Raw genomic sequence first — 24,422 nt, forward strand, 5'->3', positions numbered from 1 at the left:
ATATCAAAACTTTCAAACTATATAATTCAGCTATGATTGGATAGAATTTCTTCTCTCCTTGCTTTCCTCTTTTCTATGTTATGATACAAGTGAATTAAAATAAATACAATCATAAGCATTCACAAAACAATCCCTCACCCTCACCTTTTCAATATTTGTGTCATCGAGAATATGAAATGCTTCCAGTCAATAATCACTGAGTAATTATTACCATATCATATCAGACGCTATATACAACTGTTGGCTTTTACATATTCTTTTTGAACATTCTATTTAAGAATTAATTATTAGTTTCCGAACTTTTACTATCTGCATTCACTTTTTATTCTCGACACTAATCACTGACATAATTAATAGCAAACCGTTTGTTATTTCCATTTCTTTATACGTATTGTTTATTCCAAACATACTATATAAATTGGTAGTCATTGAAAAATAAATGCGCTTTATACTGCAATTCATAATTTATGTGGTAAAGTGCCCGATATTATGATATTACTGACTAATGCCCATTGTCACTTACTATCTTCGTGCCGTAACACCTTCTCATTCATGTTAATTTTGCATTTGAAGCAAAAAATAGGTACGGGACATTAATTAGTTCGAAAAAAATAAGAACTCTAGTTTTCAGAAGTGTAAATAGAGTATGACTCATCTTTCAATGAGCTAATTAACGATTTAAACACTTATATAATCAAAATTATATTCTCATTTTCTTCACTGGCTGTGTACTTCAAGATGATATAAGACTACTGTAAAAATGAATCCATAACGTAGCAGAAATGAAATAATGAAGTGAAAAAATACACATAAATAAAAAGAATGAAGGGAAAAATATTGGTAGAATGAATGAATGATCAGACTTTAAAAAATATCGGTTAATTAAATCGTGTTATGTTTCATTTAGATAATAAAAGCGGAAGAGAAGTGACAGAAGCCTATAGATATGGTGAAAGAAGTAAGTGGCAGCAAGTTTATTCATTCCCGTGATGTTTGTTGGATACGATGAACAATGCATGTAATATTTTGCTGAAGGTGAAATATTAGCAGAGATGAATATAAGAAAAAAAGAATTGTGGTTCAATTTTTTTCTTGACTCTATGTCATATCGTATGCATCCGTAAATTTATTTAAGTCAATTTTTGAAGATGTATGTTCAAGTAGTGTTGAAGTTAATCGGTCACTTTAAGGAGAAATCAGCAGGTTATTCAATTTTTTTTTTTTTTTATTGAGAATTTCACGTGATCTTTCTTTTCCTCGCACTTTCTATTTCAGCTTTCTCTGATTAAAGATATGAAAGAATTGAAAGGCTTAAACCAATGGTTTAAAATCCTTTTCGGGCAATTTTCATTCAGTGCAGGGGCACTATTAAGTTTCAGTGCACTGATTCATTTCTTTCTAAAGAAAATTCTAGTTTCAGTTTAAAAAAGATTCTTATTTCAAAAAAAATTCCCCCATATTTGGTGTGAACATACCTCTCACTTACCGGTTTTCTTTTTTTTTCACGATACTTTACAGTACCAGCAATAATAAATTTGTCTACTGAAAATTGCACTTTTCAAAATTTTCGAAAAAAGTGGTAGTTCCTCTTGCACAATGTGGTATAATAGAGTACATAACCTTTGGAATTTCCAAAGGTCAATGCTTCATGACTTTTTAATCCTCATTGATATTATATTTTGTGTCTCTAATCGATGAACTTAATTGCTAACGAACCTAATGACATGGTTTTCAAATCATACACATTTAGCTGATTTCTTTCTAAAATTGATCTCAAGTTTTTTTGAAACTAAAATTGTTTCCATCTAATTTTCCACACAGTCTTAGGAAAAAAATCTGATACTTCAATGCAGTTGTCGGATGATTGACATACATACTTTTCCGATGTACTTTAATGTGTATATATGTATATATTTTAACGATGTGTATACTCTAAGTAATCTTGATTTTCAGTTTTAATCCAGGAATTCGATTTTTAGCCAATATTTCTAATTTTGCATTTCTAGTTGACGATTTCTTAGATGATATTTATTCTATTCTATGATTTTAATATGGATTTTACATACAATGAAGAATAAATTTGTAAGCAACATAACAGACAAGTTAATCAAATGATTTCGAAGAGTACGTTTTTAATGATAATGAATTTGAATTTTTTAATCATTTAGTCATTTATTATTCATTTATTTTTGTCGCTTATCAAAATTGGCTAAATATCATAGCCATTTTTCTACTTTAATAATCATTTAGATATATTGATCGAACCAATTCTTTTTCATTTTTCTTATTGAAAAGTTTTGTAGATAGAAATTATTCCGTTTAAACTTCTCATATTTCACATAACGGATCACTCATTGTAAAAAGGCATTAAAATACTATTTAATGCCCTCTATAAGTGATCAGGACATTGTTGAGTCCTTCCAGGTATAATTGTAATGTGTACTTCTGTCCAGCAAAACCGCCACTGCTGTAACATGTTTTATTAACCCGTAATTAAAACACGATTTACTGCAACCGAACAAAGAAACCGGAATTGTCTACTTCTTATGACTTCATACTGCCATCATTCCCCATTTTATTACATCATATTTTGTTATGGAAGACAGTGCAATGAAATATTTCATTGAAAGAAAAAAAAAGGACTAATGAATGAATTATTTGGTACTTAATTAAGTACATGCACCGAGAAGTTCGTAAGTTTATTTTAACTAATTCATCACTTCCGCACTTTAACTGATTTTTTCCCTGTCTTTGACTCCTCCTTCCTTGTTGGAAATGTTTAAATAGGGTTAACTGGTAAAGAAATCATTAGTAGCACATGTGAAAAGGCTACTGCTTGATGGTCAATATACTTTCTACTTCCAATATAACAAAACTCGATTTCCATTATATCTATTTATGAATAATTCTCATACGACGATTTAAAAAAGTTGAATTTTTCATATTTGCGTAGTAAAAAAAACGTTCAATTTTTCTTTTTTAGTGAATATCAGAATAATTTCTTTTTCACTGCGTTTAGAAATAATTTTTTTTTTTGTGAAATTTGAAATATTTTCTAGATTTGTTACTGAATTTCAGATAACTAAACATTGCAATTTAAAAGAAGTAATTGAAAGAATTATGATGAATGCCTTTCATTTCTTCGCAATATGTCTCATAGCTATTTGCTCCGATTTCTCATTATCGCACCCAGCAATAACTGGCAAGTTTACTTCTGGTACTTCTAATTATTATCAGAATTAAAAAGTAAATAAAGTTATATATTTACATAAGAAGCACACTTTTATCTACTTATTTTCAATGCAATCAGTGGATGCTTCACTCCTTGAAATATGATTATGCAATTTTGAATTGTGAAAGATAAGCATTTAAATGCGTGAAATCAAATGATTTTACTTTTAGATACAATTATGCCGAATAAGGTGAAGGATTTGGAAGTCGGCACTTCGCCGGGTTACATAAAAGCAGCTTACTATTTGCTTTCATCAATGAATCAGACTGTCAATCCATGTGATGATTTTTTTGAATATGCTTGTGGACGTTGGGTATCTGAGCATCCGATTCCAAGTGATCTTGGTGCGTATGAGGTTTCTGCATCAATTCGTGAGAAAGTAGCGCTTAAAATGAAAGGTATTTCTACCTGATTTTGTCCTAAAAGATTGCCAGTTAGTGATATCATTTGTTCTGTCTACACCTAGAATTTGACAAATCATCACGAAGGACTTTGGATCTGGTCCATAAACATGGCACATCATGAATAGGCTTTGTAAGTATTAGCAAGGCAATCACATAAGACTCACTTCTATTAATTAATCTTTTATTTTCAGAACTCTATGATTCAAAGCAGTCAACGACTTCAAAAGCAATGGATACAGTAAAAACTATATATAAAACCTGCATGGATACTAATCGATTGCAAAATATGCAAGGGCGAGAAATTGCTGAGGCCATTGAGGTTCCCTTTATAGTTCTATTAACAAAATCTAGTAACTTTCTATCAACAGAATCTAATATCTTATTTTCTTTGATAAGTTAAAGTTTAATGATGTAAATGCTTGAAATACGGAGAATTTATGGTGGGATGATTTGATAAGGATATTGTAGCAAGTTTTCCTCAAACATTCCATGAGGGATTTCTCTTTCTTTTTCACTAATTGGTGCGAAATTGGTAGACATAAATTATTAAAGATAAGATAATTAGTGCGAAATTGGTAGACATAAATTATTAAAGATAAGATAATTAGTGCGAAATTGGTAGACATAAATTATTAAAGATAAGATAATTAGTGCGAAATTGGTAGACATAAATTATTAAAGATAAGATAATTAGTGCGAAATTGGTAGACATAAATTATTAAAGATAAGATAATTAGTTCTAAGTCAAATGTGAATTTGGAAATTCCTAAATAGTTACAGAATATTGAAATACGGGCGACTTTAGAAACTACAATTTTTAAATTTAATTTTAGCTAAGATCTGTATTACAATTCTCTATAATTACATGAAATTTTCTCCAGTACCTTGGTGCATGGCCAATGGTATATGGAGGTAAGTGGTCCGAAACGAAATTCGATTTCACAGAAACAATGATTCGAATTGCACAGACGCGATCTTCTAGCATTTTTATGAATATCTATGTGTCATCTGATCAAAAAAATGTTTCAAGACGTTTAATTCATGTAAGTGACTTCTTTTCCTTCCCTTTTTTAGCACATAACTAAAGTAAAGCTCGACTTTTATATCTTAAAAGGATTGTAAAGTTCAAAAAGATATTTGAAGTAATTGTGATTCTAATGTACCTAAGTTTCGCATGATTTCAGTATACTCTCCTTTCTTAGAACAATGAGAAGATGACAGTGTGATAGTGTTCAGTTCTTTTTAATATGTTTGGATAGTGTAATATTTTCATCAATATGTGCAGAAGCAAATTTATTATCGATTAAATAATGGACATGTTTTTATTGCGATTATAACAAATCTCTATTTCTAAATGGATGAAAAAGTTCAAAAATTCGATAAAATGAGTTTATACTGAAATTCAAAAAATTGAGATGGATATGCATAAATTTTTGAACGTTCTTTTTTTAGATTGATCAAGGAAGACTTGCACTTGGTTTTGGCACTAGAGAATACTATTTGAAGGAAAAGAATTATGCATCGCAATTGGGAGCTTATAAAAAATATATTATTGACAAAGTAATTCCGAAAAATTCCTCTAAAAATTTACTTTATTGCTTTTTTTAATAAAAAATTTAATGAAATGCACACGCGTTGTGGATCCTTCCATTTTCTCAAATTTGTATGAAATTTACTTGAAGTCTTTATAAATTACACATATATTAAATTTAGGCAATGTTAATCTCACTTGATGTTGGAACATCGAAGAAACGAAATGAAATTGAAAAAGAGGCTGATGATATCATCAACTTTGAGAAGAAGCTTGCTGAGGTTTATTTTCTCTATTCATAGATTTTTTCCTTTGTAGAACTGATCTACAGAGGACAATCCATCTATATATTTGTTATTTAAAGAAATTCTCTTTATATTTTATAGATTATGGTTGCCGAGGAAAATCGAAGGAATTATACTTTGCTATATCACCAATATCATCTCAGTGATCTGTCCATCTTCATGTCAGAGGTTCATGTTTTTGAATTTCATGCAGAAAAAGAATTTGTTTTTTGTTATTGAGTTCATCATAGCCCAATGTGCAAAAAATTAATTAGCCGATGAATTACAGCTAAAATTTTTCCGGGGTTTAGTGCTTTGCTATGTCTGGTCTTAATTCATATCAGTAGGTTCGTTTAGCCAATGACCCAACAGTTCTGATCCTCCACAAAAATGTTATCTCAGTAGAAACAATGTTTACATTATTAATTCATGAAAAGTAGTATCAATATGGTTGTTGATACATTTGCGCCTATGATATCCAACACTTGATATTGCTTTCAATAATTATATATTCCTCTGCTTTCTCGATCTTTATCATTTATTAATGAAATGTAGACAAGCAGAAAGTAACGAACTAAAAATTGCATGGAGATAGGAAAAACGACAGCAATTATCGTCGCTCTAAACAAATCCCATTTTTAGATGAACTGGAAGAAGTACTTTCAAACTGTGGTTCCTTCTGATCTACACTGGTATCTCAACGAAAATCCAATTATCAACGTTATTGACGTGGAATTCTTAAAACAACTTGATAAACTAATAAAGGTAAGCATGTAAAACATGTTTTCCTGTAAAAATAAGGTACATTTAGTGAAGATAAAGTAAGGAATAATCATTCGTTTAAAGTGAGCAGTATTGAATGAGAAAGTGATATCACTATCAGACTTAAAACAGTTTCATAATAATGACTTAGACGATAAGAAATGTAAATAAAAGAGATTGAAAAGGAAGCAATTGAGACAAAAGTACTAGTTGCAAGAAGCAGATTTTTCAATTTAGTTTCAAATTTGATGTTTATAAATATTTGTATGTATTATCAGATTCATCCAACTGAAAACTTCTTATCAGAAAAATAAGAAAATTTCAGGTAACACCTAAACGAACATTAGCAAACTATATGATATGGCTTTATACATCAACATGGAATTTTCAACTGGATGAACGATATGACGACATTCACCAGGTGATTTTGAGAGAAACGAGCTCTAATGAAATTTAGTGAATTTAAAAGCAGAATTTTTAGAGACTGTTAACACTCACCACCTGATTACAAAATACTATCACAGGTTTAACTAAATATATTATAGTTTTAACAACAAATGTTATATTTGACGAAATGAAGTCTTTTAGGAGTTCCTTCGCTCCATCATCGGAAAACAGGTGAAGTCACCGCGATGGAAGGTCTGCAGTCAAATAGCTGTAGAACGAATGGGTTATGCTTCAGGAGCTTTATATGTCAAATCCTTCTTTAACGAAGTACGATTTCAAAATAACAATATCATTTCCTCTTAAACTTTGTGTTTTATTAGACTCATTTTTGTTATACTACTTTTGTTATAACATCTGTATCTATTTCAGGCTGATAAACAAGCAGCACTTGAAATGGTGAACCTTTTAAAGGATGCCTTCAAAGAAATGTTAGAAGAATGTAATTGGCTACATGAAAGCACCCAACAGAAAGCATTAAAAAAGATCAATGAAATGTTAACTTTGATCGGCTATCCAGAATTCATTCGAAATATCAAAGACCTTGATGAATACTACAGCCTAGTATGTAATTACATTTCATTTGTAATAAATGTTTTTGAAAAAATTTTTCCCACAATTTTTAGAACCAAATTTTGAATACGTCGTCTAAAACTCTATTTCCATAATATGCGATTACTGAAATTTTGTAATTTCTAGTTGCATATTTATTCTAACGATACATTCGCCCAAATTATAACAAAGATATCACGCTGGTCGTTGGAACAGTCATACCGAAGATTGATAAAACCTGTCAAAAGGACGGAATTTAGCGCCCCAGCATCGATTGTGAATGCTTTTTATTCATCGCTGAAAAATGCTATTGGTTAGTTCACACTGTTTTTTTTTTTTTATTTTTAGCTTTAGATCATTATACCTAACGTTCAAAAATGAAGATGTCAGTAAAGAAAATGCTTCCATAAGTGTTCTCAATCTTCAGAATTCATCTTAAGAGCAGAAAATAAGTCTGTTTTTGATACATTTCCAATTTCCTAAAATCAATTTTAGGAACCAAACACAACAGGAATACATAAGTAAAAATCCTGACTTTAATTAAAAGTCCTATTTCTGCTTAATTTCAGTGTTCCCTGCAGCCATCCTTCAAGCGCCATTTTTTGATCGAACTTTCCCGAAGTGAGATTTTATCTTCATTTCACATGTCATGGAGTAATTTTTTTCTGAGATTTTTATTTCAATTTTGTAACTTATGTATGGCATAAAAAAAGCAATAATTATTTAACGGTTTTTTGTTTTTTTGAAATGTTGCTATTTGCATCTACTTGATCTATTTACATCAGAATTATAGTTTTTTCTTTCAGGGCAATGAATTTTGGTGGCATTGGATCGGTTATCGGACATGAAATAATTCATGGATTCGATGATCGAGGTAACTATAATCATATATTCTGTTATTCGTTAGATATTTCATGAAATATAATCAGTAATCCTCTTTTTAATTCATGCAAAGCATTAATGTAAGGTTCATTACCACACAGGAAGCACTACTGATGACAGCATAAGATTCGCTTTAAATTCTTTACATGCTACTACCACTAAATGAACCTAACAAAAAATAATAACTCAAATGATCCTTGTACAGGAAGTCAGTTTGACCATCAGGGTAACCTGCACGACTGGTGGGATAGTGTTACAAAGGAAAATTTCAAGCAAAAAAAAGATTGTTTCATGAAGGAATATAATAATTACGTAATCCCTGGAACAGATTTACACATCAATGGTCTGCGCACATTGGGTGAAAATATTGCAGACAACGGTGGAATTAAAGAAGCCTTCCGAGTAAGTTCATTTCTTCTAAGCTTCTCCTAGAACTGTAGATTTTACTAATTTTTCTATTTTTGCAAGTTTTTGATGTTTTTGAAAGCGTGTAAGCAAAAGCTTAGTAAAAATAAAGCCTGAAAATCATCTGTGAATATTTATTTATCCAATGAAGTGTTCTTTTTCTTGTAGATTTATCGTATCTGCTAAATTTTTAAATAGAATTTATTTGAGAAAGTAATGTAAATTTGCTTCAGGCCTATAGAAATTACATCAAGAAAATTGGTCACGAGGAGAAACGCTTGCCAGGACTCGAACATCTCGATATGAATCAAATATTCTTTCTAAGTAGTGCACAGGTGAATTTTTTCACTACTTCAGTTTGCTCAATCAATTCATGATTTGTGTTATATATTTAGCATTAAAATGCTTAACATCTTGGAATTTCGAATTCAAAATTTTTCGCTACTGACAGTTTACTATAAAATTTGTCTAAAATTAAATGGTGCATTTTCTGCACGAACAGAATACTTAATTGTTGAAGTTGTAGGCTTGGATTCCATTTTTATTTTCTATCTTTTCAATTCCAACTTCAGGAAAAACATTACAGATGTGGTGTGGACATTCAAGACCAGCTGCATTAATCAGACAAGTACTAACCGATCAACATGCGCCACTCCGATTACGTGTTAATGGCGTAGTTGTCAATCAACCTGGTTTCGCAGAAGCCTTCAAATGTCCACCAAATTCACCAATGAACCCAATATCAAAGTGCTCATTATGGTAATTAGTGTTTGAATTTCACATATATTTAGGATGTATGCGAAGCTTCACTCATTTTAGGTATCCATTCTTCCATTATTTCTGTGCGTACCATAATTTTTAATGAGTGAAATTCAAATCTTTGGTAGTTTGGTTTAGTCTGAAAAACCATCATGCAATTCAGCTTTTAATCGCGTAAGTACAAGCAAATTCAAACCAAGCTCTATTCACCGAATTTTTTATCATTAACTCGGTAAATATTAAGTAAAATAATATTTCTCATTTATTGCTCTTGTTTTAATTTTAAATTCACTTAAATTCACTCTACATATACCGGATTCAATGACGAGCTCAATTTCAAATTTTTTTTTTTTTTTTCATTTTACTAGAAATTATATGGAAATTATCCGAGCCAGCTTATGTTCTAATACGTTTGCAATACTTTCTAAAATATTAAGTGTATGTATCGTTTAAGCATATCATTTCCATTTATTGCTCATGAGGTCCGTGTCTCTGCCTTTTTCATATTGCTGAACTTTAAAACTCTGTTGTTTTTTTAATATTTTTTGTTAGCAAGTTAAGAATTTCAAAAATTTTATTCCATGAATACTTGTAAGCATTGGATCTGCCGCTGAATTATTGCAATAATAGTACTTATTAGAAATATCTTTGATACAAGAAATAAACTAAAAGTTTTTTAAATTTATTTAGATACGTTTGGAAGCCAGTAATTAATAAGACTATTCTAAAAGCAATAATTCGCAGGTATCAATGAAGTAATTTAATATTGTATTTCTTGTCACTTTTAAAATATTATCACCTTTTCTTGAATTTCTTTGATCTCTGTGTCGACATCAGTGAAAAAAATTATTGCAATTGTTTGATGTGTGTATCATTTTTTTGTATCGGATTCAAATAATATTAGAGGTTATGTTAATGTATGCAGGATAACAGGAATAATTTAGGTAGAAATGGAATAAATTCTGTCTCAAATATTTTTCCATGAATAGAAATGACAAATTAGAAATAAATTAGAAATAACTTCTAGTACAGCTGCTATGAACGATTCTTCTAATGCACTTTCAAAAATTTTTTCAGCACTTTAAAATGATGAAAATCTTAGCCATTGTAGAAGAGACATTTTTGTCTTCCTAAATTCAAGTATACATTACAATAATTGGTCCTTCATAATTATAATATTAAAATAATTATTTATTATGTTTGCTGAAATGTGGCCTGTTTTATTGCTCAACCAGTTTTTTGTCTTCTGAATAAGTAATAAAATTTATTGCTTATTTTTACGGCATAGAAAGAACAGCAGATTGATAAGTTTACCGGCATTATTTCATGATATGCTATGATCTCTGTTAACTTGGGTGGCTGAAATGATGGTGATCGCTCATTCCATTGAAACTTAGTTTGTCGATGCGTAACAAACACATTGGATTAAAGGTGATTTGTAACTTATCGCTTATTCTTCCTTCATTAAAATGACCTCACTAAAATGAGTACACATGGTTTGACTGGAAGTGAGAACAGATTCTCAAACTGGTGATGAATGGTCTTATTTCTAGTTAGTGCTTGAAAATTATTCATTACTCGAAGTATACAAGATGTTGACCGCTGTTGAAAAGATTAATCCGTATCACGGTTTAAATTAGAGCACTGTATACAAGAGACCTTTCTCTCAGTGATTTTACAATTCTAAAATTACTTGAAAAATGATTGAAATCATTAAACTGGACATAATTAAGGGTAACTCTATTTCTGCGCCAAGTAATCAACACTCTCAGTTGAAGTGGAGACGATCAGTTCTAGTTTTCGTGAATAAAACCCAATAAAAACTGGAATTAACAGTGTTCTCATTGCAAAGATAGACAATGCAAGGGATCGCGGTGACAACCATTTTCACTTACTTCATTGCGTCGCATCATTGTATTCACCGCACACTTCCAGACAAACGTATTTGGTTTTGAATCAATCGCAACTCTTATAAAAAATGTTGGAGTGATGTTTGTTTGAAAGTGTCCAGTGAAGTGCAATGTATTTACAAATTATTAAAACAATGGTACGTAGCTGTTCTTTTCATAACCATTTCCCGTGTTTATTTTTGTTATGTGCTGCGAATTTGACGTGGTTGTAAGTCTTGAACATAGAAACATTGAAAATACATGAACATCAGCAAATGATAGTTCATAAAACTTACCAAGATGAATACTTGACATTTAAAGTCTCAGCTGGTAAACTTTTAGGAGCAATCTAACTTGTAGAAATAGAACATTGTATAATTCTTTGCAACTTTCATCTATCATAATTTGAGCTAAGAGCTTTTTGCAAAAAATTTCTTGTAGTTTAGAGAGATTATAAAATCCAATTTTTGTCTAGCAACACTAATAATGAATTATCCTTCATATTATTTTTTATAATTAAATTCATTAGTGAAAACTTTGTTGATGACAATAGTGACGAAGTCTATTATGAGATGACACAACAATAACGGTTAGAATATTTACGATGGCTGAAAACGACTATTAATAATTGAAAAATGTTAATTTTGTCTTTGCAGTGAATATGCGGCTTTCAGCTAACTTATGCATCATAAGTGTTATAGTAAAAGCAGTTATGGTTTTTGGCCAAACTGATGGTATTTTGGCTATAAGAGATATGGAGAAGAAAATATTGTGGTCGTTGTCACCTTACTGTTCTCAGCATTTGTTAAAAGTAAGCTTACGTCTTACAAACTCTAGCAGTATTTAAAATTTCAAGTGTTGCGTAAAACACTTTTAATTACTTTGGAACAGTTTAACTAAATTCCTCATTTTGCTTCTTTGCAGTTATTCTTAAGACAAAATTTTGAATAAGAAAATTGAGCGAAAAAAGTGATTAACTCTCATTAAGACCTTTCAGTGATCGCTATAGCGTCACAGAGTAGTTCTTTGAAGTGATAAAATTGAAATGAATCAATCGACATCGATTCTTAAACATTAAATACTTTCTGGCATTTCTGCTATATTTTTTAATAACATTTCCGTCTACAAATGTTTTTATGATTCACTCGACTGGTATACTTTAATTAATCATTCATTGAAAAGGTTTGTTTCCAGGTCAAAGCTTATCAGAATTCCAGCCTTAGTCCACTAAGTGTGTTGAACGCATTTTACCCTACATTTGGGCATGGCATATCTAATGAATTTATTACAGACAGCAGATTTGTTAGTATTGATATTTAATGCTTTGACAATATATGATGTATTCCGCAAAAATATATTACAGTTTTTGTTAATTAGTACAGATAAGCACTTATAGAACTGATTTCTCTCTTTAAATTTAATAATTCCAATAATTTATCAATATTCGAATAATATATTTTCATGTGCTCAGAAATTAAAATTGAGTTTAAGAAAATGATCATTCTTTACATCTTAAGGAAGTTCTTTGTTGCAGCTATTTCGAATGCTGCTTTGCTTCAAATTAGCTGGCGAATCAACATTTTCAGCTTCCCAGCATCCAACATCATTTTGTTATCGTTATGATTCGAAACAATATAAATCTATTGCGCACACTATATGTTTCCCAAAGTTGTGTTTAAAAGAAGAACATAAGGTAATATCGATCGAATCCTAAGTAACTAAGTTTTACAATTTTGCACTGAAAAAGTTTTTATGTTTAGAGAAGTAATCTGATTTTATGATGATATTCATAAGTACAAAAAACTTTTTCAAATTACAATAAAAAATTTTAAGTTTTGGAATATCTACGAGAAAGCATTGGGTATTGAACTACCAGAAAACGGTAGTTCTGTTTCAATATGTGTTCATTCTCGTCGTCCAGTGCAATGGTACGACAAACCACTTCCCATTATTACGTTGTCCTGTAATACACTCCTATGGTTGATTGTTTTATTCTCAACTATTTATCAAATTATAAGCAATCCTGGAACAAAGTATGTTTTTTGTTCATTAAATCTTTCAATTTAACATTTTTATTAATAAGCAAAAATTGAAAATTATTAATTATTTTCTATACAATTAAGTTTCAATGCAAATTTTTTCACTGATTTTATCTCGAAGGAACGAACTTAATTTTTTGAATTTTTAGATCTAGAACTATCAAAGAACAAATTCTTCTTGCGTTTTCAATCAACCAAAATGTCGGCTTGATATTCAAAATGCCGAAAAATCGTTCAAAAGTTATCACTTGCATGTTTGGCATACGATTCTTAACGATGATTTGGATTATCATTGGTCATATGTTTGCCTTTGTTGCTGTTCGTTGTTCTAAGAAATATTGAACCTTTTCTTACGTCTTAGATTTCATCCATTTTACAACATATTCATTTATTCTTTTGGTCGTTTTATTACAAATATATTTTAAACTATTTTTCTGCTTAGCATATTTAGCCATATATCGATAATGTTGACGAATATTATCATGATATCGCCAATAATTTTGGCAATCAATGGATAGCAAACTTTCTTCTTTCTGTCGATGTATTTTTAGTACTTGGAGGAACAGTGAATGCCTACGGTTTTTTTCAGAAATACGAGAAAATGGGTAAGTATTATGGAATTTCAACTTTTAAAACCATTATGTAGAAGAACATACTCACACTTGAATCTTTCAGTGAACATTTATCATTTATATACTATAATAAAAGCAGAAAATCGGTTAATTGATTAAATTAATGTGAATTTAGAGATGAAGCCAACATGGAAATCTTTAAAGTTCTGGTTGAATTTCTATGTGCATCGAATTATCCGTTTGTGGCCAGCCTACTTTTATACTATGATATTTATATATTTTCTTACCAACATATTTTATCAGGAATTATGGCCTGAAATTGATCACAATGTACAGTGCTCCAAATATTGGTGGCAAAATTTATTACTCATAGGCAGTTTATTTGAACACCGTTGTATGGGATGGGCCTGGTAGGTGATCTGTCCACTCTACTAGTGTTGATCACTAGTAGACTTTTATAAATTTATAAATCAAAGTAGCTTTTATAAATAAAAAATCTCTGAATTCATCCTTTTTTCAGATTCTTTTAATTATTACAACATATATCAGTTAATGTTATCACTCTTAATTTTATGCAAATGTAAAACTTATTGATTAATTCTAGGTATGTAAGTACTGAATTTACTTTTTATCTCTTGTCCCCCATATTTCTGCTAACACTTGGTCGAAATCAGAATCGGGGCTATCTATTATCCATCCTCTGTATAGCATTATCAGACGCAGCCCGAGTTTATGCAATGATTGTTTACAATATGCCACCCACACAACTTGGCTGGAACAGACCTCCTATCTACAATTCTAATTTCATGGAGGTTTGTGCATTTCTATCTGATATCAGATTCTTATCACTTGGCTTCTTGAAGGATGTAAGAGTAATTGTGGAATAATTCTGGAATGATTTAAATTCTAAAGTTGGAATTTCACTTTCGCCACTGTTAAACTGGCAAGTATTCTGTTTGTCCTGAACATATGATTAAGTCGTGGAATGGTTAGAAAACACTAAAGATTTTCATCAAAGTGATAATTATGATGAAGAACACTGATATACTTTAAAAAGAGTGATACGATAACAGTTACCAGCAACCATATAACTACAAGCGGTTCAGTAATACTAAAAGAGCAGCTTATCACTATGTCTTTTATTGCACAACATTTTAATTCTTTATCATTTAAAGCATTTTATGGTAATGTACATCAAACCTCAGTATCGTGCAGCACCGTATATTATTGGCTTGTTACTTGGTCATCATTTGGCTAAGATTCAAACCAAAAACATTTCTAATAAACAGCATTCGACTACTTTTCTTACCTGTGGCTGGATATTATCAATCTTTCTTGCTTTTATCAGTATGTACGGTCTTTATCCGATTTTAACAGTAAGTTTCGGAGTATTTCGTCTGTATTTAAAAAGAAGCGATTTATAGAAAAGAAGTAAAAACTATAGTGCAAGGATCAGAAATGATATCCTCTTAATCAGTTTGATTTTATATTTATAGAATTTGGAATGGAAGCTTTATTATCTGATTTATGGAGCGCTTCATCGAACAACATTTGCCGTTGCTATAGCTTGGCTAATTTATGCCTGTCACAACGGATATGCTAGCTTTATTAATACATTTCTTAGTTTTAAATTATTTTTACCACTCTCCGTGTTGTGCTACTCGGTATTTTACACTTTATGCTCCTTTATCGGTATTTTACTGTACATAAAAGTTTTTACATCTGTAGAGTTTAAGTCAAATTGTTACAAAGAATTTGCGATAGATTTAACTAACTACTCGAATAATTATACTTAGGAAAATGAATGTGCAACATTTCAGGTTTATCTCAACCATTTACCTATTATATTTGCGTCTTATTTGCATATAACTTTTCCTTATCATTACGAAACTAAATCTCAGTTTCTCAATATTGCGCTACTTAATCTATTTATTGCATATTTGCTTGGTTTCCAAGCTTCAATGCTTTCCGAATTTCCGCTACTGAATATAGAACGTTCTATACGAAATTATTTTTATAAAAGAAAACCACAAACAAGACGAGAACTAAAACGGTAATATTAATACCTGTGTCCAGTTTATTATGGAATAATTGAAAACATTCAAGATTAGAATGATAAAGTGATATGTTCATAACACTTTTTCAGGTTTGGAAAAAACGATAAACAGTCAACAAACAGGGCGGAATCGTGATTAGCCTCTGTCCCGAGAATTCTTTCATTTAAACTAATATCTGTCATTAGTTTGAAAGTGATCCTTGGTGACAGCGTGTTATGCATTTGACGAAATTTCTACATTAGATAGTTTTACAGAAATGATTGCAATCACTAATAAAGTTCTCAATAATATTTAAATTGTGACAAATTACGTCTGCTGCTATTTCTGTTCTCTGATATCCATCTCGATCGAAGACATATTTTTAAAAGTTGAGCTTTAAGCTTTAAAAATATTGAACATACATTTTCCTTCACAGGATAATTCGTTTTTCAAGCCATTGCCAGGTTTGCAGCCGAAAATACATTGACATGCACGAAAGTCCACTATTAGTGAGGAAACTAACTGAAGGGAGTAAATAATTCGAGAGTGCTTAAACACAGATAAAAAGAATTAAATAGTTCACGAATGTATAGCATAGATAAAAAAGGGTAAAGTAGAGTCAGTTTTGAAGATAGATTCGATGTTATTTTCATGGCCAAAAACGATCATCTTAAAAGCTTATAAAAGCTTTTCCAGTAATCAATATTTAATAGTAAAGTGTTCCAAAAAAACAGTTTTCGGATGTGAAATCTTTAATTGTCAATTCATTTACCTTTTGAAACATTTAGCATTGCAAAGTGGAATTTTCACTTTACTCCGAAAACTGTTGGAAAAGTATTTCATGAGAAAAAAATTTTCATATGGCAAATAATTTATTGCATACGTCATTCCAAAAAAAATATGATGAGAAACAGTAGCATTCAGATATATTTTCAAACTCATATTTTGAAAGCGATTAAAATTATGTAAGAAGCATTTATAAATACATTTCCATGAGGTTTTTTCGTACAACTTTTAAATCCTTATGCATGATATCAAAAATGATATCATTCTTTAGTCATATTTTCACTTTAATTGATTCTGTTAATATGGTACTTAAAATTTTTTCAGATTAGATCAATAAAAAATGTAAGAACCAGAAATTCTTCGTGAATACATTTTATATGATTACCCACTGCTGAATATTTTTCATTTTCACAGTTCTTGTGAACATGAAACACAAATCCGGAATTTTTTCATTTATTCTTGTCGTAGTGATTATAGAATTTTTATAGGGTCTCTGGATTAAAGGTAAAGTTATAAACATGTTTCCAGATTTTTATGTAAGTAATACTGTTCGAGAAAATTCTGGACGAGCTGGATTGGTAGACTAACATATACATATATATATAAGAAAATATATAAGGACCCCGACGAATTGCTGTATAATGACTTACTCAGTCATTCACCTGCTGACTAAAAATCCCACTTTTATCCAGAAGTTGAGATTAAAGAAAAGGACTGAATTCTTGTTTCACTTCAATTACTTCTTTTGCTTTCTAGATCTCTTTCAAAGTCTTATATAAATCTTTTTCTTCTTCTCGATTAAAAATTTAGTACGTCCATTGGGCTTCCGAAGAAAATGTTTAAGTACTCACGCATATTTCATCATACTTGATCATTTGCATTGACAAAAATAAAAGACATTTAAGTCTTACCTGTGGATCTTGTTCAGAAACTTTGATTCCTTTTGTTAAGTACAAATGTCAACTCTGCCTTGCATAATTAATATAATTAGTCAACAATCTCTGCAATTGGTCATAATAATCCTCCACTTTATAATGCATTGAAACTTTTCATTTATCATTTTTTCTGTCCAAAAGTTTAAAAATAAATGACAAGATTTTAGTTTTAAAAAAATCTGAGAAAGCTATATGCTTTTGATGATTAGCTTTTTTCTTTTATTGTATCCACTGAACTCTTTCATATATGAAAATCACAAGATGTTTACAAATCGTTATTTCTACCACTTGCTTTTCTACAAGCTGATGAAAATTCTTCAACTGTTAACCAGTAATTGCACACTTTTAATGTGCACTAAAATCCACAACTTTGGAATTTACAATGAAAGTACTTCTTAATATATAAATTTTCAAAAGGTATAACAATTTTATCTCAGACACGAATATCGCTATTTCCTCATATTCCTATCTAATTATATCAATGGTTTTAGATTTCTTACTTATCTGAGGTCTCTGAGAAATATGCTTATAACACAGGACCTTCTTAGTTTTGTCAAGAGTCTTTATTTCTTCAGTCAGTGTTAGGAAGATGACAAAATAATTGAAAGAGAGGATCTCTCTTTCTTTTTCACCTTTTTCCCTCTTTAATGGCTTATAATTTTTTAATTATTGATGAGAATTTAATTTGTGTGCTCGACGCTTTTATAAAATTGTCGCATTAAGAACACCTTATATAACTTCCACCATATAAGATTTATATTTTCCTAGAGGAAGATTTGTTAGCTATCTTTCACTAAGCTATTTACAGGTAAGAGAAGAGCTTCGGAAGAAGAGAAATTGTTAAATGCATTAATGATAATTATTTCTTTGCATCAATAAAATTAAAAAGGGAACACTTCATTTTTTAATTTCTTCTTTGTCTTTAATGATTTGCGATTTTTAGTTAATGATGTGAACTTAATTTTTGCAATAAACATTTTTAAAAAATGTTCTTTTTAAGAAACTGATTTCTTTCATATAAGATGCGCATAATTTTCACTTCATCACTTGCAGTTATGACGAAATTCGAAACGACTTAAATTTTCTTTTCTTTATCAATTTTTAAATGAAACAAGATATATTTTGTTAAACAGGAAAACACTGAGCAGTTTACATTAAACTCTTCCGCTCTAACAAATAAAATTTACATTTTGAACAATTTTGGCTTCCGCTGGTATTGGATAAGAATTCGGAGGACTTATTTTTTAATTGTGAAACCTTTCAATATTTTGAGCGGCTTCTCACGTGAAAAATCCTTTGTGATGATAAAGTTAGAATCACTGTCGAGAAAAGTTGACCAGCCTATAAATTATGTCATAGCTTGTTCTCATATTTATTAGCATTATCACGTTAATTTAGCACGTTTTATTATAAAAACACAGTTATAAAACAGATTTTTCAGGCTATATTTTAAAATCAACGGAATTATTTAGTTTAAATGAGAATGAATGATATCTTCTTATGAGATTGCTTCTTATAAGCATTGTTGATATGGTAAAATATGGATTATCATGATATCTTATCTTATTTTCTCCTCTGTTTTCGCTTATTCTGACCAAAAAATTGAATGTTCTGTGGAAAACTGGACTTTTTTTCTTTTGAAATTGAGTAGAGATACTTTATTAACAATAAATGATCTACAAAGAATTTCAAGATTATGAAAGATTGCTACATTGCTACATTATTGATAAGACGAATGAGTGATTGAACAATTCATCTCTGACCATCGAACTGAACGATCTTTACTTATGGCTTAATGTTTCTGAGTACAAGAATAAAATGAAATGCATTCAGTGCTCGCGATAAAAATTCCATTTATTCTTTGTAAAAGGTTCAGAAACAGAAACAGAGCTATTCAATACTCGTTATCTCGAATTTAGCATTTCTTTCGAATTCCGAAAATTATGGAAGTACGTCATTTCAAGCTGAGAAATTTATTCCAATAAACTTTAAAACTACTGAATATATAAAATACTTAGATCTAGCTCTATCTATTTTATAGTAAGAGTATCTTTTGAATTATTTACGACTTATGAAGCCATCTCTTTTGTATTGATCATTAGTAGAGCAACATGCAATTATATACAACTAATTGCTCACCTACAAATTGCAGAAAATCAGTTCAAAAAGCATTTTTAATGATCACTAAAAACTAATTTTACTACCCAGCGTCGGTGTTTTTAATTTTAATGTCCAAATAATCAAGTTGGTAAAACTTTGGAGTGACCACAACAAGTGGAATTTATCCCTATTTCTCAACCTTGACCACAACGTCGATTCTCCCAAAGTTTACTTAAAAAAGGGATTGTATTTAACGGAGAGAAGATAGGAGACTTTTTTCATGTTATGCTTATGATAAGAGATTTTAAAGAAGTCTTTCTTTTAGAATTATTTAAAAGTTTACTGCAGGAAACATTTTCCATATGGAAGTTTTTCAGATCAAACCATAATTACTGCCTTAGTCTATTTTTTAATCTAGTTCTATTCATTTCATTTCCAATGTCTCTTCTCTTACTACATTAGCATTGTATTCGCTGCAATTTGAAAAATGAAATGTCTGACATGCATTGTTGCTTTTCCTGTACTTGCTCAGAGCTCAGAGAAGTGAAATAGTGAGCCGTAAGTATTACAAGTTAAATTGGAGATGCTAATGTTAAATGAGTTGCAGTTAAGAAATAAATGTGAATTTCAAGATTAAAAGAAGCACAAATGGAATATCTCAAAGATTAAAATATGATGATGAGAAAAACATGAATTACTCAAATAAATCAATAACTTTTCTCATTTTAACTGATATCCATCATCATAGACTTAATTTAACTGAATGGTGAACAGATATTCTGAAAGTTTCCTGACATGCAAGAAAAAAAATTGTTTTCAATCATTAGGATTCAAAAGGTTGTCCTTCCCAGAGACAAATGAATTCGTAGTTTTATGTTATGATGCCATTAAATTCAAATTGTTCCAGGAAAATAAAGAATTTTTCAAAGAAAATAAAAATAACATGCCACGCCTGCCGTTCAGTGTTTTTTGCCGATAATATATTTTGCTATTCGCTTATGTTACACAGTCATCGTATTTGAGCCGAATAATTCCGTTTCTTATTTCAGAAAAAGTTTTCTTGATATTGTGGACCTTATCGTATCATATCTAATGACACTATGAAATGATCCTTCTGTTGACTAAACACATCAGCGTTATCTATTAGCTGTTCCATAAGCTTCGTCATATTATTTTTATAAATAATAAAAAATACGGTAAAATTTTTAAATGGCAGTAAAATTAATTAGAAAAGGGAAAAAAATTTTTAATAAATTACTTTTAACTAGCATTATTGTATTTGGCTCTCAGTACTTTAACACTTTTTACTGTTTTGAACAATGAAAAATAATTAGCATTAAAACTTGAATTGTTGTTCTTAAAATGCTCTTAAAAATTAGGTATTCAATAGTTGAATAAAAAAAATTAAATAAGTTTAATCACTTAATAATATGAAATAAAATTAAGGTAGCTAGAGAATTCGTGCAGATAAATGTTTCAAATGACTTCTAATTATCTGCAAGTCTGGAAATGAATGAAAGTTTTTTACAATAATTTCATGAAAATTTCCGATGACGATACCCAACTTCTGAAGTACCATGTATTTCAAAATAGTTCACAATATTGGTAGAGTTTACAGCAATAATTTATATTTTATACCTTTAAGTTTTTCTACAAGCTTATATCTTTTTTCATAATCCAATTTTATAACATCATATCAGAAATTGCTACCATTAATTTCTATTTTTTCGAGTATTTCGAATATTTTCGAGTATCTTGATCTTTAAAGTTGAAAAGAAACTCAACAAATCTATTATTATTTCCGGATATTTCTATGTGATAAAAAAATCATTTTAAGTGTCATTAAATTTTAATGCATGGAAGCAGAACTTTGAATTGTTAAATTGTTTCAGCGAGACATTTTGAATCAAATTTTCTATTTAGAAATGAGAACACATAAAATTTGATTGGTTCTCAAGTATGAGAATTGTTCTCTTTCTCATTATAGCTAAAAAAAATATTATTAGATAAGTTGTATTTAATCAATTCAGCTACTATAAAATGGCAAAACTGCGGTTTATGCAACACTGTCAAATCTAAACAACTTCTGGTATATCACAACAATACTGATTGCATCATGTAAAATGTAAGCGAGAAAATTGAGAAACGTCTTGGAGTAACTAACTCCTCGCGCTTTATAATTTAATAAAAGAGCTTAAAATTTTTGAAATTTTTGGTAATTTTTATTGACTATCAAACTTGTTCTACATTGGATTGATGAAGAAGTAATTATATAATTTTGTACTGTGTTTTCAAAGGACTGTTGCAATATTATATATGATTTCAATACTCATATCTTATATTCCTCTCTTCCTATTTATTCAATCTATTTTAGATTAAAGAAATGATAGACAAACTGTAGACTCGAACGTTTATTTACATGAATTTAAGAAGCAGAAAAAACTTTTGCTATCAACAGCACAATTGGCTCAGAAACTGCTCACAAGATTTAATGGAATTCCACTCAAGTTTTGTGATAGAGATAAGTACCTTGAAGATAAAATGCATAATGATTGAATTTGATATTTAAAGTAAATTAGTTTGGTTTTTTTGTTTCTCCGATGATCAAACAACAACAACAACGGATCACTTCTCGATCGGATAGTGACGTGTGACTTCTTATGGAAAGTAAATTGCATAACACAAGCGACAATAACCGTTTTCATGGAAACTTAATTTGCACTAAAAAATATTATGGACATTGTTTGATAAGTTTGATCAACTGCAGTTCTTCGAATCTCGGAGAAACATCAAGGAAATATATTTTGGTATTTAAGAAAAATATAGTCGTCGTGTCGTTTCTGATTTGTGGTCAGAAAATTAGTGGACACATTCATGTGGAAAAAAATTCATTGGTGGCTTCCAACTTAGTTCTGGACCAAGTACTAGAAATAAACAAAATTAGAAATTGTAGTATTTGCCCGAAGTTTTATCCTATTAAGAAGTTTATTAGCCATATTAGCTTTTTCCTGTGTGATACCGTTGAAATATTTAAGCCAAATACACTACACCAATAATTATGGTTGAAGTAACAAAAATTATTGTGTAGTAATTTTCTTTAAAATGATTAATTTCCCGTTTTCCTTAATAAACCAGTCCTCTCTGTCGTTAGATTTCTTTCTTATCAAAAGATAGGATAACAATTCATCTCTGTGTGTCATATGACTCATCTAACGGATTTGTTAGTTTTTAGCATATGTCAACCGATGCGATGTTTATGCTACATCGTGACGCTATCTACGAACTACTGCATATTTTTCAGAGTTTGTGTTGAAAAACAAAAGATTTAAAATTGAAATTGCAAAGAGTTCAAGCCAGACGATCTCTTCGATTATGGTACAGATTCGATGTATTGGAACCAGTTCAATTATTTATTTCACTCTTTGTGTCGGATTGTTTGTCTTGACAACATTTACAAATGCCAATGTAATAAATGAGGAAGATGATGAACCTGTTCGTTTGTCTTTGTTACTTTAAAAACATTCATATCATAAGATCTGCAAACCTACAGAATCAGATAGTACAACTCATTTGTCATAGATCAATAGAAAAGATTGTGAAGCAGTTCAACTGCTCGGATCTCCTGCAATACATAAACCCTAACTGTTGTTGCTCGTAATTAAAAGGTTAGAATATGGATTACCTATGCTTTAGACAGTCTTAGTGTAGTTTTAAAATCTATATTGTCTTCTGAAATATCCCGAAGGTAACTAGAAGTTTAAGAAATTTATCTGGCCTGGATTAATTTTTGATACAAATCGAGTTAACAAATATGACTTATTGATTCTCAACTTGTTTCTTTTGGTGTTCCTTTGATTCTTCAAAATATGCCAAATTTTAGATCAGTGAGAACGCAAAACATTGGTATCCAGCGTTGTTGAGGTCGGAACCGCAATTTGGATTTGAACGTGGTTCTCGTTCTCATGGCAAGCCAACATTTATCCGTTTTGGCAAGCGATATTTCGATGCTTACAATCCTAATCTTTTCAACAACAAATGAATCATGCCCAAAGGATCATGAAATGATGCGGGCTTTTAGTAATTTCATCCACGACTAAGAAACTTGATACCTATCTATTGTGATATCATTTCACCTTGCTAATATTGCTGGGGAGAACCACTGATCATAATATTAAGCCGAAGGTTCTATCAAATTTTTTCGTCTTAGTAATATATCAACAAAAAGTCAATGTGCCCGGTAAAGCAGTATTTTTGCCAATCGGTGCCCCGAGTGCAGTAAAACGACAAATGGAATGAGGTGAATAAAGCGGGAACTGTAGGAAGAGTCAATTAATTGGAACACTGCTTTTAGGTCTTCAATTCCTTTAAATTCAGTTTACTGACTCTGTTCTGTGATCTTTTATTTATATGCCACTGGATTATGCAGCATACTTTCATAACAGGAACCATTGTCTTTGTTGTAGTGTGTTACCATCTGGTAATAGTCAGCAGTACCTTCAAAGATGTTATTAGCCTTACCATTTCCTTCTCCCAAAGTATACTAAGTAACCCTTAACTCCAGTTTGTAAAGAAAGACCAAAGGAAAGCAAAAGTGTATCCAGAATCCAATCCAACAGATCTCATTCAACCACCCTGAATTCTTTATATCCTAAGCTTGACATCAAATATAAATTCATCCTTTTTTGATCTTCTTGAAAAAAGCAACTGATATTAGCTATTTTTAATTAATGGATAAATAAGCATTTTGTAGAACCCAACAAACATGCAAACCTTAAAATGCAGAAGCACAATTATCAAATAAAACCAGTAC

At 30.2% G+C, this 24,422-nt stretch overlaps 3 protein-coding genes across 5 annotated transcripts; all 3 read left to right on the top strand.

Moving 5' to 3' along the window:
• Positions 1 to 3,120: 3,120 nt before the first annotated feature.
• Bma-nep-1 (Uncharacterized protein) lies at positions 3,121 to 9,259 on the top strand (the record flags this gene model as incomplete). 2 transcript variants are annotated; one of them, XM_001900176.2, is made up of 17 exons in its annotated part: positions 3,121 to 3,202; positions 3,403 to 3,630; positions 3,828 to 3,955; positions 4,518 to 4,679; positions 5,089 to 5,196; positions 5,350 to 5,448; positions 5,554 to 5,640; positions 6,094 to 6,216; positions 6,539 to 6,634; positions 6,802 to 6,927; positions 7,030 to 7,221; positions 7,357 to 7,522; positions 7,779 to 7,830; positions 8,016 to 8,083; positions 8,297 to 8,493; positions 8,730 to 8,831; positions 9,083 to 9,259. In XM_001900176.2, the coding sequence occupies 17 exons, from the start codon at positions 3,121 to 3,123 to the stop codon at positions 9,257 to 9,259; spliced, it is 2,193 nt and encodes a 730-aa protein (XP_001900211.2). The 2 variants fall into 2 exon arrangements, with proteins under 2 accessions (XP_001900211.2, XP_042934870.1); XM_043078936.1 differs by having other exon boundaries at positions 8,420 to 8,493.
• Positions 9,260 to 11,805: 2,546 nt separating this feature from the next.
• Bm10068 (Uncharacterized protein) lies at positions 11,806 to 15,947 on the top strand (the record flags this gene model as incomplete). 2 transcript variants are annotated; one of them, XM_043078937.1, is made up of 12 exons in its annotated part: positions 11,806 to 11,955; positions 12,339 to 12,446; positions 12,679 to 12,837; positions 12,978 to 13,177; positions 13,333 to 13,501; positions 13,635 to 13,788; positions 13,931 to 14,165; positions 14,360 to 14,567; positions 14,931 to 15,131; positions 15,252 to 15,419; positions 15,576 to 15,808; positions 15,902 to 15,947. In XM_043078937.1, 12 exons carry the CDS (start codon positions 11,806 to 11,808, stop codon positions 15,945 to 15,947), a joined length of 2,031 nt encoding a protein of 676 aa, XP_042934871.1. The 2 variants fall into 2 exon arrangements, with proteins under 2 accessions (XP_042934871.1, XP_001900210.1); XM_001900175.2 differs by having other exon boundaries at positions 11,857 to 11,955.
• A 7,037-nt stretch (positions 15,948 to 22,984) lies between these two features.
• Bm10067 (Uncharacterized protein) lies at positions 22,985 to 23,651 on the top strand (the record flags this gene model as incomplete). Its single annotated transcript, XM_001900174.1, has 2 exons — positions 22,985 to 23,104; positions 23,493 to 23,651. 2 exons carry the CDS (start codon positions 22,985 to 22,987, stop codon positions 23,649 to 23,651), a joined length of 279 nt encoding a protein of 92 aa, XP_001900209.1.
• Positions 23,652 to 24,422: the final 771 nt, after the last annotated feature.

Source organism: Brugia malayi, assembly GCF_000002995.4.
Source record: "Brugia malayi strain FR3 genome assembly, contig: Bm_v4_Chr2_contig_001, whole genome shotgun sequence".
In the NCBI taxonomy this organism is placed as follows: Eukaryota; Metazoa; Nematoda; class Chromadorea; order Rhabditida; family Onchocercidae; genus Brugia; species Brugia malayi.